Raw genomic sequence first — 15,824 nt, forward strand, 5'->3', positions numbered from 1 at the left:
GACGGTTCTCACACCTGCCTGCACGTTAGAATCACTTGGGGAGATTTTAAAACTTATTGTTGTCCAGATTCCCCTCCCTCGTGCAGAGTGCAGCACGGTTCCAAGTATTATTTTAAATATCCTTGGTGACTGAGGGGAGAGGACATGAGTTCACACAATGTCACCAAAGCTACTGATGAATGTAAGAGCCAGGTTCTTTACCATGATAAGTTCGTTTGTTATCTTTAGTCGCATTGAATGGTTGTTCGACTGAATTCATCTAATGCTTAGATACCTGGAAGATAAAGCCAACATCATTCAATGAACGATCAATTCTAAGCCTACCTTTGAAGCCAGTAATGGCTTGGTGTCCTCTATTTCAATAAGAACGTCCCGGCGGGGTGGGGTAGACAAAAAGGAGGCTGCAAGACAGACAATTTCATAATCTCAGATACTTATAAAAATATAGTGGTAAGCTTTCTATTTCAAGTTTGACAGCCACACAGTGGATGGTAGAGTTTGCTCCTGGATGAGACTTACTAAATGGAGAAGACCACACAGGACTGTAGAAAAATAACCCAACAATTCATCACTTTTCCCAAAATATGATTGGTTTGAGACATTTTAAGGGGATTATCTGGCCTTTTTTTTTTTTTTTCCCCTTTCACCTTAGTTAGCCCAATGCCTATAGATATGGAATGCTCAAAAAAGGCATTTTATCAACACATGTCTTTAGAGGATGCAGGAGTGATTTTGGGGCCCTGGGGGGCTACAGAAAAGGAGCCTCCTTTTCATGGGATCTGTTCTAAGACACAGAAAAGCAAAGCAGGGTGAATAGGCACATTTCACGGCTGAAGTTGCAGCAGCCTCTTTCAGCCCCAGTTCTTACAGTACGCTGCTGCTACTAAGTCGCTTCAGTCGTGTCTGACTCTGTGCGACCCCACAGACGGCAGCCCACCAGGCTCCCCCGTCCCTGGGATTTTCCAGGCAAGAACACTGGAGTGGGTTGTCCTTTCCTTCTCCAATGCATGAAAGTGAAAAGTGAAAGTGAAGTCGCTGAGTTGTGTCCGACTCTTAGCGACCCCATGGACTGCAGCCTACCAGGCTCCTCCATCCATGGGATTTTCCAGGCAAGAGTACTGGAGTGGAGTGCCATTGCCTTCTCCCTCTTACAGTATATGTAGAGGGAAAAGGCACCCATCCTGACTTTAAATAATTCCCAGAATATGTGTGGCTCTAGAGTCTGGGGCTAGAGCGAGGGCTCATGAGTAGCCTCCCAGGGCTCACCAGATTTGGTTCAGCTGAATGGGGTACCAAAGCTTCAGCTTGGGGCAGGATGGAGCAAGAAGTACAGATGTGCTTTATGAATGAGGACATCAGGCAGACAGACATTCATCAGAAAGCCAGAACCCAGACAGAACAAACTCTGCCAAGGCAAAAGAACTTTTTGTTTGACCCAGCAATTGATGCATAGGACATAAAGGATGGAAAACTCATTCTTTAAGCACCTGCCATGTGCTGGGCAGTGGGTTAAACTATTTACATACATGATCTCATTTAACGCCTCAAAAATCTTGTAGGATAATTGCATATGTGGCATTATACCCATTATAGAGATTAAAAACAAACAGACTGAGGCTCAGAGAAAGCAAGTCTGCTTCAGGTTGAACAATCAATCACAAGTGCATGTAAGTAACCTAGGTCTCTCTGACGTTAACGCTTGTGTTTTAACTGTCATGCCAGAGTACAGAGCAAAGCAGGCCCTTTGTAAATGTCAAAGAAACAATCGGGGGAACACTGGGGAAGCAGAGGAGACTGACACTGAGAATCTATGATGCACCAGTTGCTATGCTGTTGCTAGGTGGTTGAGTATCCATGTGGCACTCCTAGATCTATCAGCAGTCTCTATGCTTCCAAGATAGCTTCCCCCAACTCCCAACAAATGCAGCAGCACAGAAGGCTGAGTGGGCAGGCATGCTGGAAAACCGCACGGGGGATCCTTTCTATATCATCAGTTCTCCACGTCACAGTGCTCATGTCAACAACACCTTGGGGAGGGGAGGCAAGTTATTCTGTGTGCTTCCCCCACGAGACCAACCAAGCATATCCCTGCACTCTTACCTCTATTTGGTTTAAACAATGTATCAGGTGGATCTAAAATAACAGATTCTGGTCTTGGGAACACTGTGTTCCCCTTTCACCTTAAGAATTTTCCTCTTTAGGGACTCTCTGAAGCCTTGACCACGTTAACTCCATAGAATTATGAACCAGGAGGCCTCTGTCTGCCCCTGACCTAGTGACATACATAGGTCCACTCAGATTCTGAGGCCAGAGAAAATGTGCATTTATACCTTCCAAATGATTTCACATGTGTGTATCAAAGAGTGTTCCCTCATGAAAGCAGTAGAAAACACACCAGGGAAACACTTTCTCTCCATTATATAATCCCAGATAAAAGAGCACCTGCAGTTATGTGAATCCTTGTTATAAAAATGTTGCTGTTTAGGCACCATCTATTCAGCACAAAATGCATTTCACGGGAAATGTATGGATAAACACATGTAGGGTTTGGCTCAAGTGTGACTGTGGATTTTTTTCTGTCTTCTCTGAATCAGGGATTCGGGATGCTCAGACCCACAATGCAGATAAGTTTCAGAGGCTCTGTAAAATCAATACCAAACCTTATGGAAGATTACACAGAACCAGTTAGCAGCACAGCTGCTCAAACAGAAGACATCTGTTTCAGTTTTGAGGCCGCCAGCGATCAGCTGAATGGGTGTCAGTTCTCCGCTGGGTCTAATCTCACAAGCGTAGGGGCTCTAGGATCTTGCTCATGGGTGGGATCCAGTCCCCAGCCCCTAACACAGTCTCTGGCACATGGTAAACTAAAAAACAAGTAATTCTTGAATAAACAAGTGCAAAATGCTATCCATATAGTTATTCTTTCATACAGAACCCTAGGATAATACTATAGCCTGCTCTAACACTTACATATTAATTATGTGACCTAAAGCCAGGCATTAAACTCAGCAGGTACTATTTTTTCCTCCACGGGTAACAATGAAATCATATGTTTCAAATCACATCATAAGGATGTTATGATGCATTAATGAGGTGGAACAATAGATAGAAAGCAATTTAAAAATTCCCTGCTCCTTCAGTGCTCACAGAGGGGCCCCTGTATCTCCCATCAGAATATTTATCATGGCAAACTGCAATCACCCATTGTTCCGTTTGATTTTTCTGCTGGACAACACAAAAAAAGAATGTTTTTTCCAGGAGCAGGATATTTCAGAAGGTAAGAGCTTGAGCATCGGGCCCCTCCAAACGAGGCCAGGATTCAAGGGGCGCTCTGCCACTTACGAACTGTATCACCTTGGGAAGGTTACACGGAGTGCTGTCAATCAAACTGTTCCCTCATCTGCAAAACCTGGAGAATAAGTACTTGCACCTTGAGAAGTTGGTGAAGATGAAATCAGCTCAACATGAAAAGATCCAAGATGTTATTTAGAGACTTGGATTTCCCTTTTTTAAAAAACTGGAGGATAACTGCTTTACAACGTTCTGTTAGTTTCTGCTGTACAACGTGACTCAGCTGTAAATATACATATATGCCCTCCCTCTCGAGCCTCCTTCCCACCTCCCCTTCCACCCTTCTAGTTCATCGCAGAGCTCCAAGCTGAGCTTCCTGTGCTAAACAGCAGCTTCACGTTATCTGTTTTACACATGATTGTATATTTATGTCAATGCTACTTTCTCAGTCGTCTCTTGCATTTACCTTTTAGCTGTGGCACGATGTCCTCCTTTCCTGCATAAGGGTCACAGCGAAAGCGGTCCAGGCGATCAATGGTGCACTGGCCCACGACAGGCTTGCGCCCGAACTGCCGGTGGTCGATGACCTTGATCACCAGTGGAGGCATGTACAGTTCCTCCTTGGGCAAGAACTGGGGAGGGAGGTGGGTCACAGAGGTATGTGTCACTTCTCTCTACAAGTCCTGACAAGGGCAGCTTTGCCAATTAACTCCCCCAAAGGGACCATCTCAGGCTCTCTCTGCCCATTTGGCATAGGCTCAGGGCCCCACAGTGAGTTCAGTAACATACACGCCAAGCTAGCAGCCTAGAGACGAAGGGCCTGAGCTCTGAACCAGATGCCTGGGGTCACATCCCCGCTCTGCCACTGACATCTGCATGGCATGATCTTAGGGAACCTTTCTGTGTCTCAGGGATCTCAATAACAGTAGGGTTGCTGAACTAATGAACGTGAAGGGACTAAAAGTGTACCTTAGTCCCTGGCTCTGCTCTGTTAACAGGGTGTGAAGTCAGCACTTTGTTAGAATTAGTTAAAATCTAGAAATGATTGAGATAAAACTGAACCTTCACAGGAAATAACTGTAGCTTGGGAGTCTTTCAGCCCTGGAAGTTCAATGCCAAAATAGGACGCTCTTTTCTCATTGTCTCCTGGTTCCTCTAGGTACAATCTGGTGACCTTGGTGACACTGTCTGATTGAGGAATCATGGGCTGGTCTCAGGTCTGCCTGGTGTGTGGTTCAGATTATTTCCACCTCTGTCCTTGCCCAGGAATAGAAGTTGGGGTCAACTGAGAGGCTTTCCTCACTTCTGCTGACCAAGGCTAGATCCCAGACTAGAGCTTGGGAGTCAGGGGAGGGAGCTGGCGAGAGGACAAGGATGGGCAGAGTGGCCCCGGGATCACTCTGGGATTCTGGCTTGGAGCCTCCAGGGGGTGCTCACGGGTAGCATCCCAAGGGGAAAGCATGGGCTTTGAAGCTGGAGGGACCTTAAGTCTGAACTCTGGCCACCCACTTGCTAGCTGTGTCTCTTTGTGTAAATCACTTAACCTTTCAGTTTTCTCCAAAGCACACTTGAGAGGGATGAAAATGCCTGCCCTGCAAGCTTGAAGACTGATGCAGGGAGTGTGAATGCAGCCAGCACTGGGCTCTACGTAGCTGCTGCTGTAGTTTCTGACAGAGTCTCTGAGCACAGCAGGCGGCACCTGGCACCGGTTATGGAACTTGCAGAGGGCATTTTTCCCTCCAAGCCTTGGTTTCCTTATCCGTAAGAGGAGGAGTTAAGCCACATGACCCTAGAGTTCAAGAGCCGTGTGTTGGAGGCCCCAAGGTCAGAAAAATGACTGGGGTGGGAAAAGGAATGGGAAGATTCTGGAACTTCCACCCCATCAAAACTGAGGAAATGCCTTTGTATCTCTTTTTATAGTAGAGTATAAAAAGAAAGGTTTTTCCATTTTAAAAAGTTAAGGATTTAACTGCTTTAAAGATGGAGTAGCCTCTTCTTGCTCCAGAGTATTATGGGGTCTGCTGTGGAGGACTGTGAACCAGATCTGAGGCCACCAAACTTCTAATAACCAGAGGGGAACATCGATGGAGCAAAAGTGGGCACCATCCCTAGGGGCGCCTGGAGGCGGGGAAGTCACAGGCTCCTAGGATGAGCCCCGTCACCCCATTATTCTGCAGCTCCTTTTCCCAGCCAGCCAGTCACTATGGGGGATTCTGGTTCACACACCTACAGGGGCATGGCTGGGGGTTAATATTCTGTTCCTGCAGGACTAAGAGCTTGTCATAGAGAGCTGACTAGATGGAAGTTTCCTGGAGAAATACCTTAGGATTGCTCATAGATACTTCTGTGTCACTGGGGCTCGTTGAAGCTTTAAGGAACTACCGCTACAGTGTGAGAAGCTAAGGGAGGCTAGCCACTGACAAGCAGACTAAGGCAGGGTTTTTCTATTTGTTGTCGGACTTTGGAAATATATTAATATATAATGTATGGATTTGTATATATTCATTTTTCAAGTACAAGTCAGCAATTCAACACACATGGACTATTATGGAGTCTTGATACAGTACCACTCTCATGAAGAGAACAGAACTTGGGAAGTTGGGTGTCTTCTTCAGGTTTTTGATCACCACTGACTCGACCCTTTCCCCTCCACACTCCACAATGAGACTGGGGGATGTGACAGAAGCCATCTGGTAATTCTTCATATTTCTTAAGCCCCAAGCTAGAATCTAAGAGAACAATATAAAGAGAAGGGAAGAAAACCCAGCATATTAAAAATATTCAAAAGGAAACATTCTTTCTTAATAACTGGTAAATTCTTTAAGATGGACTTGTACCGATTTGCCTCAAATCTCTGAGAATGTTATCCTAGAAAGCCTGGAGGTCAGACAGAGAAAGTGTTTTTGCCCATTTTCTTCCCTTATCTGAGCGGATAAAGAGCAGAACAGATAAGAACGCAGGGATCAAATCCTGGCTGCGCCACAGCTCTAACTCTGGCAAGTTAGTAACCTCTCTGGCTCAGCTACAAAAGGATCTGAGAGTATTCCCCATCATAGGGTTATTCTGAGGATCAAGTGTAAAACTCTTAACACAGAGTCTGACCTGCAGGCATTTATTTGAAAATAAGAGCTGTAGTTTAAAGTCATCTGTCTCAGTCATTATTAGCAAGACAGAGGATGGAAACCTCCAGGTAACAGCTTGTTGACTAGACAAACAGGGAGCCCTCACTAGTAGGCAGGATGCCGTCCATCGAGTTCCCTCCGCCTGTATCTGCTCAGACTGCCCCGCACGTCACCATTTCCCATTCTTCCCACCCCTCCCCTCCACCTCCCCCCTCAGGTCCCCTTTTCTCAGCACACACAGACATGCTGCTCTGAGTCCATCTCCTCTCTCCCAGTTCTCCAGTTGACCCGGGAAACTTAAAAATCCACTGGCTCCCAGTAAATGGGAATTCTAAATTCCCTCAGCAATATTGGGATTGATTTGTTTTTATTGCTTTGATGAGTATTCTATTTTCCATGAATATTTCTGTTTTGTGGACAAATTCTAAAGGAAGTTGGAGATAGCAAGAAAAGACACAGCAAGGTTCCATTCCTATACAAAAGATTCCAGTTGGGTGGCCACATCCATTTGATCTGACCAATGAAACAGGGCAAGCAGCATACCTCAATAGCAGTGAGCTGAACCACAGGCCTGATGCCCTGGGGGACCATGTACAGATTTGGTGCCCTTTGCGAGGGAAGAATGGGAAGGTTGGAGCCATCCTGTGAAACAAACACGCAAAAGTCAATGCCTCCCTTTGGTTCAAGTAAACAGTGCCTGGAGTTGTTAACAAGTGTTTTAATTGGCTACTCTGAAAAAAATGTATGAGTGAGAACTCAGTAAGTACCTTGTGCCTCAGGATCAACTCTGCAGTTACAAGGACATCCCCACAGGTTTTGTCTCCATTCATCACTGGGTACCAGAGAAGTTTGGGAGTGATGTCCATTTCTGAGTCTAGTTTCACCAGAGGAGAGCACATGCTTCGTCCTAAAAATTCATCTTTGCCCTAGAGAAACAAGCAATCCCGAAATTCTCTGACAAACAACCGTATAGAGCTCCATCATTCCCTAAATCATCTTAGAAATGCTAAATTACCTACCACTTGGTCATTGTCAAAAAGTTCGATGATAACCTTGGGTGGGTTCTGTAGAATGGTTTGGGGTTCCCCATAAATTTCAATTTCATCGAATATAATTGTTTGGTCCCATGTCGGATTCAGAGTTGAGTGGATGATCTCGGTGGTTTTACTTCGATGAAGGAAGGAGACATGAGCATATGGATCTAAAACAGAAAAAGAGAGTAACAGTGGGCCATGGCTGAGGTCTGAAGCCATAAAACTCCTGGAAGAAAACATAGGGGTAGGCTCCTTGACATTGACTTGGCCATGGTTTTTTAATCTGACACAACTAAGGCAACAGAAGCAAAAATAAACAAATGGAACTACCTCAAACTAAAAAGGTTTCAGTGCAGCAAGGTGAATCACCAACAAAATGAAAGGCAAACTATAAATGAATGAAGAAAAAATATCCATCTAAATAGGTAGATACATACATACAATAAAATATAAATCAGCCTTAAAAAATAAGGAAATTTTGCCATTTGTGACACCATGCATGAACCTGGAGGGCTTAAGTGAAATAAGCCAGACACAGAAAGACAAAAACTACAGGGTATCATTTATATGTGAAACAAACAAAAAAACCTTAACTCAGAAAAACAGAGAGGAAAATGGTGGTCCCTGCGGTGGCTGGGGGCAGGGGAAATGATGTGAATTAAAGAGTATAAACTTCACCTGCAAGATGAATAAGGTCTGAGGATCCAGTGGATAACATGATGACTACAGTTAGTACTTTTCGTATAACTGAAATCTGCTAAGAAAGTACAACTTAAGTGTTTGCACCAACTCACAAAATGTAAATTTGAGAGACGATGAATATGTTCACTCAATTGTGGGAATCTTTTCACAAGGTGTACATATGTCAAATCATCACGTTGTTCACTTTAAACTTTGTCAACTATACCTCAGTACTGCTGAAAACAGCTAAGAAAAAAAAAGTAACCCACTTCTCCATGCTTAATAATTTCACTAAACCTTTTTACAACTGCTTGGGAGCTGACCTCTGTGAGCAATACCCTGCTGTCTAACTTGAAGCTTCTGCACAAGTTGACAGGATGCCTGGCTTTTAGCATTGCAGCATCTCATGAATGGGATTCCTTGCTTTTACGCTGATGGTATATCTTCTGTATCAAACTGCAAGGCATGTGCTTTAGTCAAGAAATTAACTTTGACTTGCAATGATTGGGTGCCCCCTGGTGGTGAATATTCAAAAATGTCTTCAAAAACCATTCTGGAGCAGCATTAGAGATAACCTTAAATCTATCTGCCTTAATTTGTCAGAAAAGGAAACCATTCACAAATGTTGGTTAATATTAGTGCTCGGAACACACCTCACAACTGATGTGAGCATGGCAGAGCGTCAGGCAACTGGTCCTAGAGCTGGTTCCATAAGGGACGCTCTGCTGGCCTGCAGTGGAATGCTCCTCCTATAGCTCAGGGAAATTAAAAGATGCTTGCTCCTTGGAAGAAAAGCTATGAAAAACCTAGACAGAGTATTAAAAAGCAGAGACATCCCTTTGCCTACAAAAGTCCCTATAGTCAAAACTATGGTTTTTCAAGTAGTCATGTACAGATATCAGAGTTGGACCATAAAAGAAGGCTGAGCAGTGAAGAATTGATGCTTTCTAATTGTGGTGCTGGAGAAGACTCTTAAGAGTCCCTTGGACAGCAAGGAAATCAAAGCAGCCAATCCTAAAGGAAATTAACCCTGAATATTCATTGGAAGGACTGATGTTGAAGGTGAAGCCGTCTGATGTGAAGAGCCGACTCACTGGAAAAGACCCTGATGCTGGGAAAAACTGAGGGCAGGAGGAGAAGGGGTGACACAGGATGAGACAGTTGGGTGGCATCATCAGCACAATGCATGTGAGTTTGAGCAAACTCCGGAATACAGTGAAGGAGAGGGAAGCCGGGTGTGCTGCTGTCCATGAGGTCACAAAATGTGGGACACGACTGAGCAACTCAACAACAACACTAGCCCAGGGAGACCAGGAACTGGTTATACCAGCAACAGCACACAAATTCCCAAGCAGCAGGCGCCCAGAACCTTCCTCTGAGAACCAGTCCAAAGGCAGAAAACTAGGGTGTCAGTGTGAGGGGTGATAAGTCTCATGGTTTGTTGGTGCTGGAAATTTGAGGAGCAGGCAGCAGAGAAGGTCAAGATAGACTCCAAAGTAGGGAAATGGGTGAACTGGTGGTAATCATTTTGTCAACTTAGAGAGTTACAAAAAATATTTATATTTACATAAATGTGCTGACTTGCCAATCAACCCAAAAGGTCTGGGGTAAAAAGAGTATAAGTATAAACAAGAGAGCAGAAACTACTTTTCTTCTTGGTGATTTTCATCACTTAATCCCTTAATGATTATTAGTATTAAAAGACCACATATCTTCTTCGTCACTCAGCAACTGTGCTCGACAGACTCAGCCATTGTCTAATGACTGAGCCCTTGACTTCATGCATATCAAACTACTTACTCTCAATAAGGAAAAGCTTTTTGTTGTTGTGCAAAATAACTCAAAGCATCCACTAGATGAAAAGTAGAATCAAGCTAGCCTGCTGTGTAATAACATGTGAGATGGAGTTTTTTTTTCCTTTACCTGAAAAGCTATCCTTGTCTAGAGCCATGAGGTTTCTGGCTTGATAGATATAGCAGCGCAGGTGGTAAACGTAGACTCCTAAAAAGAACAGGATGCAGGTTACTTGTAAGAAACAGAACACTGTAAACTCCTATTTTTCTATTGGACACAACATATGTTTCAGATAAATGGGTTACCCAAATCCATTTCCCCACAATTTATATTGTATGTACAGAAGGTATACAATGGTGACGATGTGTCTTCCAAGTGTTTCCTGCAAAATGAAGCATTGTAAAAATGCTGCAGGAAGTTCATTGCAAGTGTACCAATCAGGAGAGCATACTTCTGGTATAAACTTCCTGGATTTAGGGTACTGCTTGTCATTGCCTACCTTTAAAACGACACTGGGTCTCTAGGAGTTACTGAAATAGGGCTTTCTATACCATTTCAGCACCAGATCTAGGAAACAGTTATCTGTTAAGTGATTCTTTGTTATTTCAAAGACTTTATACTTCTTCTCATTATTATTTTAATACATAAACGACCCTCCCCACCACACTGCTACCCCACCCTGCCCCTGCAAACACATAATTTGAGAAGCGGTAGAGTACTGTGATTCACTACACAAATCCTGGGCTTCTCTGGTGGCTCAGACAGTAAAGAATCTGCTTGCAATAAAGGAGACCCAGGTTCAATCCCTGGGTCAGGAAGATTCCCTGGAGAAGGGAAGGGCTACCCACTCCAGTATTCTCACCTGGAGAATTCCATGGACAGAGGAACCTGGGTGGCTACAGTCCATGGGATTCCAAAGAGTCAGATCGGACTGAGCAACTAACAATTTTCAGAGTATTGTGATTCACTATGCAAATGCTAGGAACCAGGCTACTTCAGTTCATATTTTATCTCTAGTGCCTACAAGCTACAAAATCTTGGTCAAATAATTTAATCTTTCTGTACTTGATTTCTTCCTGTGAAATTGGGAACGATAATGGTACCTCCCTTCTAGGGTTGTTATAAAAATTAAATGAGATAATATATGCACAGTACCTGGCACATGCTAAGACTAATATAAGTATTTGCTATTATTATTATACAGTAGGTCTGCTTCATTCCAAAATTCCTGAAGGGTATCACTAAAACCAACCTTAACTTTCTGAACTTTTTCAGTAATTAAAATAATCTTTGGAGGGCTCTTGATAGAATGAGTAAATATCAGACAGGTTATGTTAAGATTAAATATCTGACCATCCTGTACCCCAAATATAGTTATTAAAACTGCATTTTTAAAAATCACATTCATGATATGATGAAAATGCAAGTCACATTTACATAAAAGGATTCTTTAAAAATCACATTTGGTGATTCATAGTTATCCTGAGATAACAGTCACAGAAGTGAAATTCACAGATACACGTTTAAAACTTACTGTCAAAAGTACAGGAAACAATGGGAGTGTTTGCTCCAAATACAGTGGTGGCGCTGTGCTTCTGCTTTTCTACGCTCTTTTCCTCTCCATCCTCAGTCGTGTCTGCGCCCTAAAATAAGAGGCAGGAAGACCAATCAGTAATGCCTAAAAATGAAGAGGTAAGAATTAGAAGCAAACGGAATGGTCAGTTTTAAGAGTTTTTCTTAATCCAATCATTCCATTTTTAAACATGAATGACGCTCAGCATAGTGACACAGTGGGAAGCTAGAGCCAGCCTTTCTATCTCAAGTCTAGGCTTACCAAACCCCTACCCCTTGAGGGTGGAGGGGTGGGGGAAAGAAAAGTGAAAGTCACTCAGTCTGATTCTTTAGGACCCCATGGACTGTACAGTCCATGGACTTTTCCAGGCCAGAATACTGGAGGGATCGAACCCAGGTCTCCCACATTACAGGTGGATTCTTTATCATCTGAGCCACCAGGGAAGCTCTGGGAGGTGGGGGGAGGAAAGCATAAAGGATACATAAGAGTATTAGGAGGAAGGGAGGAAGAAAAAGTGTGGAGGAAGAACAGAGAAAGGTTAGTGTGTAGAAATATAAAAATAGGTTGTGTCCAAACACAAATTTCCAAAAATGGTCCCTGACCACCTCACTGATTTAAATCAACCACCACCATTTTCTTAATTCATTCCTTCTGCCATTCTGCTTTTTTCCTCCCTGCCTTTCTATTGTGCTTCCAGGTGAATCGTTCTCTGACTTTGTGAGCCAGCCTTCTGTTTTCCTTCCCCTCACACCTGTATATTTAACTTTCTTGGCTTGCTGAACAGTTGTAGTTTCCAGAGTATGATCCAAAGAATCTAAGCTTGGAATGTTAATAGATGTCACCCACAGCAAAGGCTTTTGAACAGATACACTTGAAGAAACAGTTAGGTGAACCAATATTAAACGGGCTTCTTAGAACCGTCCACGTGTCAATGGTCTATTTGTTCTACATTGCTGAACACCTATGATGTGTGGCTTTCTACCAAATTAGGTGCAATCTTACAGTAGTGGATTCGGTGGCCTTATATCCAACACGCATGTGTCTTCCCTCTGTGAATATAATTTGAATTTTGGCTATTTATTACTTACAAGGGCCCCTTCAAGTTTAAAGATGGCAGCTGCGCCATGTGTTTCTGAAGGAGCCATTTTTCTCCTCCAACGTCTGCGGCGAAACGTATCTGAACTACGCTGTTTCCAGTGAAATTTCCAGCCAATTAGAGAAGCGTATTCCCAGCCATCCCGGTCTTCAAATTCTGCCATGGCCTAAAACAGAGGTAAAACATTTAACAATAATCATCACCATAACAATGTTCCTTATATTGATAAAGCAGTTTACCTGATCAATCAACAAATATGTATCAAAAGTCTACTCTGGGCCAAAGCACCATGCTAGAAGCCAGGGTACAACAGAGAACAAAATAGACAGTCTCAGGACTTCCCTGGTGGTCCAGTGGTTAAGAATCTGCCTTGCAACGCAAAGGATGTGGGTTCAATCCCTGGTTGGGGAACTAGGATCCCACATGCCGCAGAGCAACCGAGCCTGTGTGCCCTTGTGTGCACAAAAGATCCCGCATGACTCAACTAAGAATCGACACAGCCAAATAAATAAATAAAATACTAAAAAAATAACAGACAGGTTCTCTGCCGTTGCAGAGGTGATGGACCCTGGGGATGCAGAGAGAACAGCAGCAACTGAAGTGAAATGAGATTTTGCCAAGGTGATGGCTATACCATCAGGAGGAGCCCCTTATTTAGACTTGGCAGCAGGGATGGGGTGGGGCATGAGGTCAGGGGTAAATCAAATGGATTCTTTTGCAAATTGCTTTCTATTTGCTCACTTCACTAGCTCATAAGCACACTGCTATTGTGATATAGTTTGGAAAACATTATTATCTCCACTTTACATATGGAGGGAAGAAATGATGCCACCCTCCTCAGGGCTTAAGTGTTTAAGATAAAAACTTCTATAGCTAATAAGTAAATCAGGGTATACTACTTCTAGAATAACTACTATAATGACTAAGGTAGCTTTTATCGTAAAATCTATTTCTATTTAATTATCTCAGTTTTCAACGTTTTCTTCAATTCATTCAGCAAATGTAAGTGCCTACCGTGCAGCACTGGGTTAAGAGCTGAGGAAGCAGTGAAGAAAGAGACAGGGTCCTTGCCCTCCTGTAGCTGACATTTCAGTGGTAGAAACTTTACATAAATATCTTAAAAGTATGACTAGATTTAGTAGATGTAAAATAATACTGAATAATATTTATGATTTCAGAAATAAGAGCTTCACGTAGGTTATTAATGTAGGGGCTATTTTTTTCAACTTTGAATAAACAGAAAATCCAGGTCAAGGAAGATCTTGTAATTAACCCTCTAGCAGCGTCACTAGTGGCATCGAAATATTTCATGAAGCCAGGAGTGAGGCAGGCTGGGGAGCGTGATCAAAGTCTCTCGACAATACTCTTTGTAGAACTGCGCCACGCTTCCGGTCTTCTGACTAGTCGCTCAGTGATCTTTCCACCTCACCTTGGCACTCTCATGTGGAAGAACGGAGTCAAAGTGCCTCTAGAAACTTCTCACCCCATCAGGATAGGGCTGATTGCAAAACAAATATTCATTCATCAGCTCATTCATTCTACTCCATTATTAATTAGGAACAAGGTCCTAAGCTAGCAGAAAAGATATGATAAGAAGATGAGAATGGTTCCATCTTTGGAAGCATAGAAGAACTGAGAAGCTCACTGGCTAATAAAAAAATCACTTCATCACATCTGCTGTAAGCCGGGCACTTTGTGGACTAGAAAGAATTCCTATTTAGAATGAGCTTAGCCTGAGTTCACTCTATCACTTACTAGACATGTGGTGGTGGTTTAGTTGCTAAGCTGTGTCTGACTCCTATGAACCCATGGACTATAGACTGCCACACTCCTTTGTCCATGGGATTTCCTAGGCAAGAATACTAGAGTGGGTTGTCATTTCCTTCTCCACGGGATCTTTCCTGACCCAGGAATCAAACCCGGGTCTCCTGCATTGAAGGCAGATTCTTTACCAACAGAGCTACATGGGTAGCCCGAAGCAAATCCATTTAACCTCTGTGAGGACTGTCTGTACAATGAGAATGAAACGCAGATTTTCTGGGTTGGAGATGATATATATTCAGTACTTACCATCATAGAAGGAACACAAACATACCATTTACTATTGTTATTAGTATTATTGTTCCACTCAATTTATTATTATTCCATTTAAGCTTATAATACCCTAAATAGACGCATGATATTATACCCATTTTGCAGATGAGAAAGGGGACGAAGCCAGGATTTGAATCCTTAGATGTCTTGTTCAAAGTCTTGAGCTACTGCCACTACTACAAGATGCTACCAAAATAATTTCTGCTTCTATCAGTGCCTCTTGAGTGGTTCTCATTATTTAGCCTGCTTCAGAATCACCTGGAAGACTTACTTGTTGAAACACAGAATGCTGGGCTTACCCCCAGAGTTCCTCAATCAGTAGGTCAGAGGTCAGGGCACACTTTTAGAACCCTTGAGCAGGGTCTCAGGTAAATGGTTTCTGTAGAAACAGCTGGATTAACTGTGATTCTGAGTGATCTAGAAGAAAGAGCCACCTGCTCCCTCTCACTGCTCCTCTTACCCTTGCGGTACTCGAAGTGGATTGTGTTAAATCTTTCTTGCGTTTTCGGACCAGCCTTCGGCGTCTATGAGTATGATACATTTTTTCTGCTGCAACCCAGGATTTGGGCTTATTATCAGGAGGAATGGTAATTCCATACTCCCAGCCTGGAATAGAGTTGGTGAATGGTTATCCAAAAGAGATGCACTTGCCAGATTGCCAAATAAACTTCAGCAATAAAGTTAAATAAAGTTCCAGGAAACAGTCACTCTCTGTCCCCCTCCCAACATTCTCCACTGTCCTGACTGAATGCCATTGCTCCTTTCACTCTTGTGCAATCAGCCAAACAGAATAAAGCCCTGTTCCCCTGGATTCTTCCTCAAGAAACTTCCTTTGTGGCCATGGGGTTCACCTCCATGTTTATACTTTCCAACATTCATGGAAATTGAATGTATGTAAGAATAAAGTGGGGCTTCCCAGGTGGCTCAGTAGTAAAGAACCCACCTGCCAATGCAAGGAGACAGAGGAGACGCAGGTTCGACCCCTGGGTTGGGAAGATCCCTGGAGGAGGGCATGACAACCCACTCCAGTATTCTTGCCTGGAGAATCCCAAGGACAGAGGAGCCTGGTGGGCTATAGTGAGCCTGGTAGGCTATAGTCCATGGGGTCGCAAAGAGTCAAACACGATTGAGCATGCCCT

At 43.3% G+C, this 15,824-nt stretch overlaps 1 protein-coding gene across 5 annotated transcripts in view; it reads right to left on the reverse strand.

The window, feature by feature from the left end:
* MYOF (myoferlin) overlaps window positions 1–15,824 on the reverse strand; it is a 177,675-nt gene that overhangs the window by 35,120 nt on the left and 126,731 nt on the right. For all 5 annotated transcript variants that reach the window (XM_044935128.2, XM_044935129.2, XM_025274124.3 and 2 more), the window contains exons 29-38: window positions 15,146–15,291; window positions 12,584–12,757; window positions 11,457–11,565; window positions 10,052–10,129; window positions 7,433–7,614; window positions 7,181–7,339; window positions 6,957–7,055; window positions 5,859–6,020; window positions 3,758–3,923; window positions 325–401 (exon numbers count right to left, since the gene is read on the reverse strand). In XM_044935128.2, the coding sequence (XP_044791063.2) occupies window positions 325–401; window positions 3,758–3,923; window positions 5,859–6,020; window positions 6,957–7,055; window positions 7,181–7,339; window positions 7,433–7,614; window positions 10,052–10,129; window positions 11,457–11,565; window positions 12,584–12,757; window positions 15,146–15,291 (1,352 nt within the window). The remainder of the gene's footprint in view (window positions 1–324; window positions 402–3,757; window positions 3,924–5,858; window positions 6,021–6,956; window positions 7,056–7,180; window positions 7,340–7,432; window positions 7,615–10,051; window positions 10,130–11,456; window positions 11,566–12,583; window positions 12,758–15,145; window positions 15,292–15,824) is intronic.

This window comes from Bubalus bubalis, chromosome 23 (genome assembly GCF_019923935.1).
Source record: "Bubalus bubalis isolate 160015118507 breed Murrah chromosome 23, NDDB_SH_1, whole genome shotgun sequence".
Classification (NCBI taxonomy): Eukaryota; Metazoa; Chordata; class Mammalia; order Artiodactyla; family Bovidae; genus Bubalus; species Bubalus bubalis.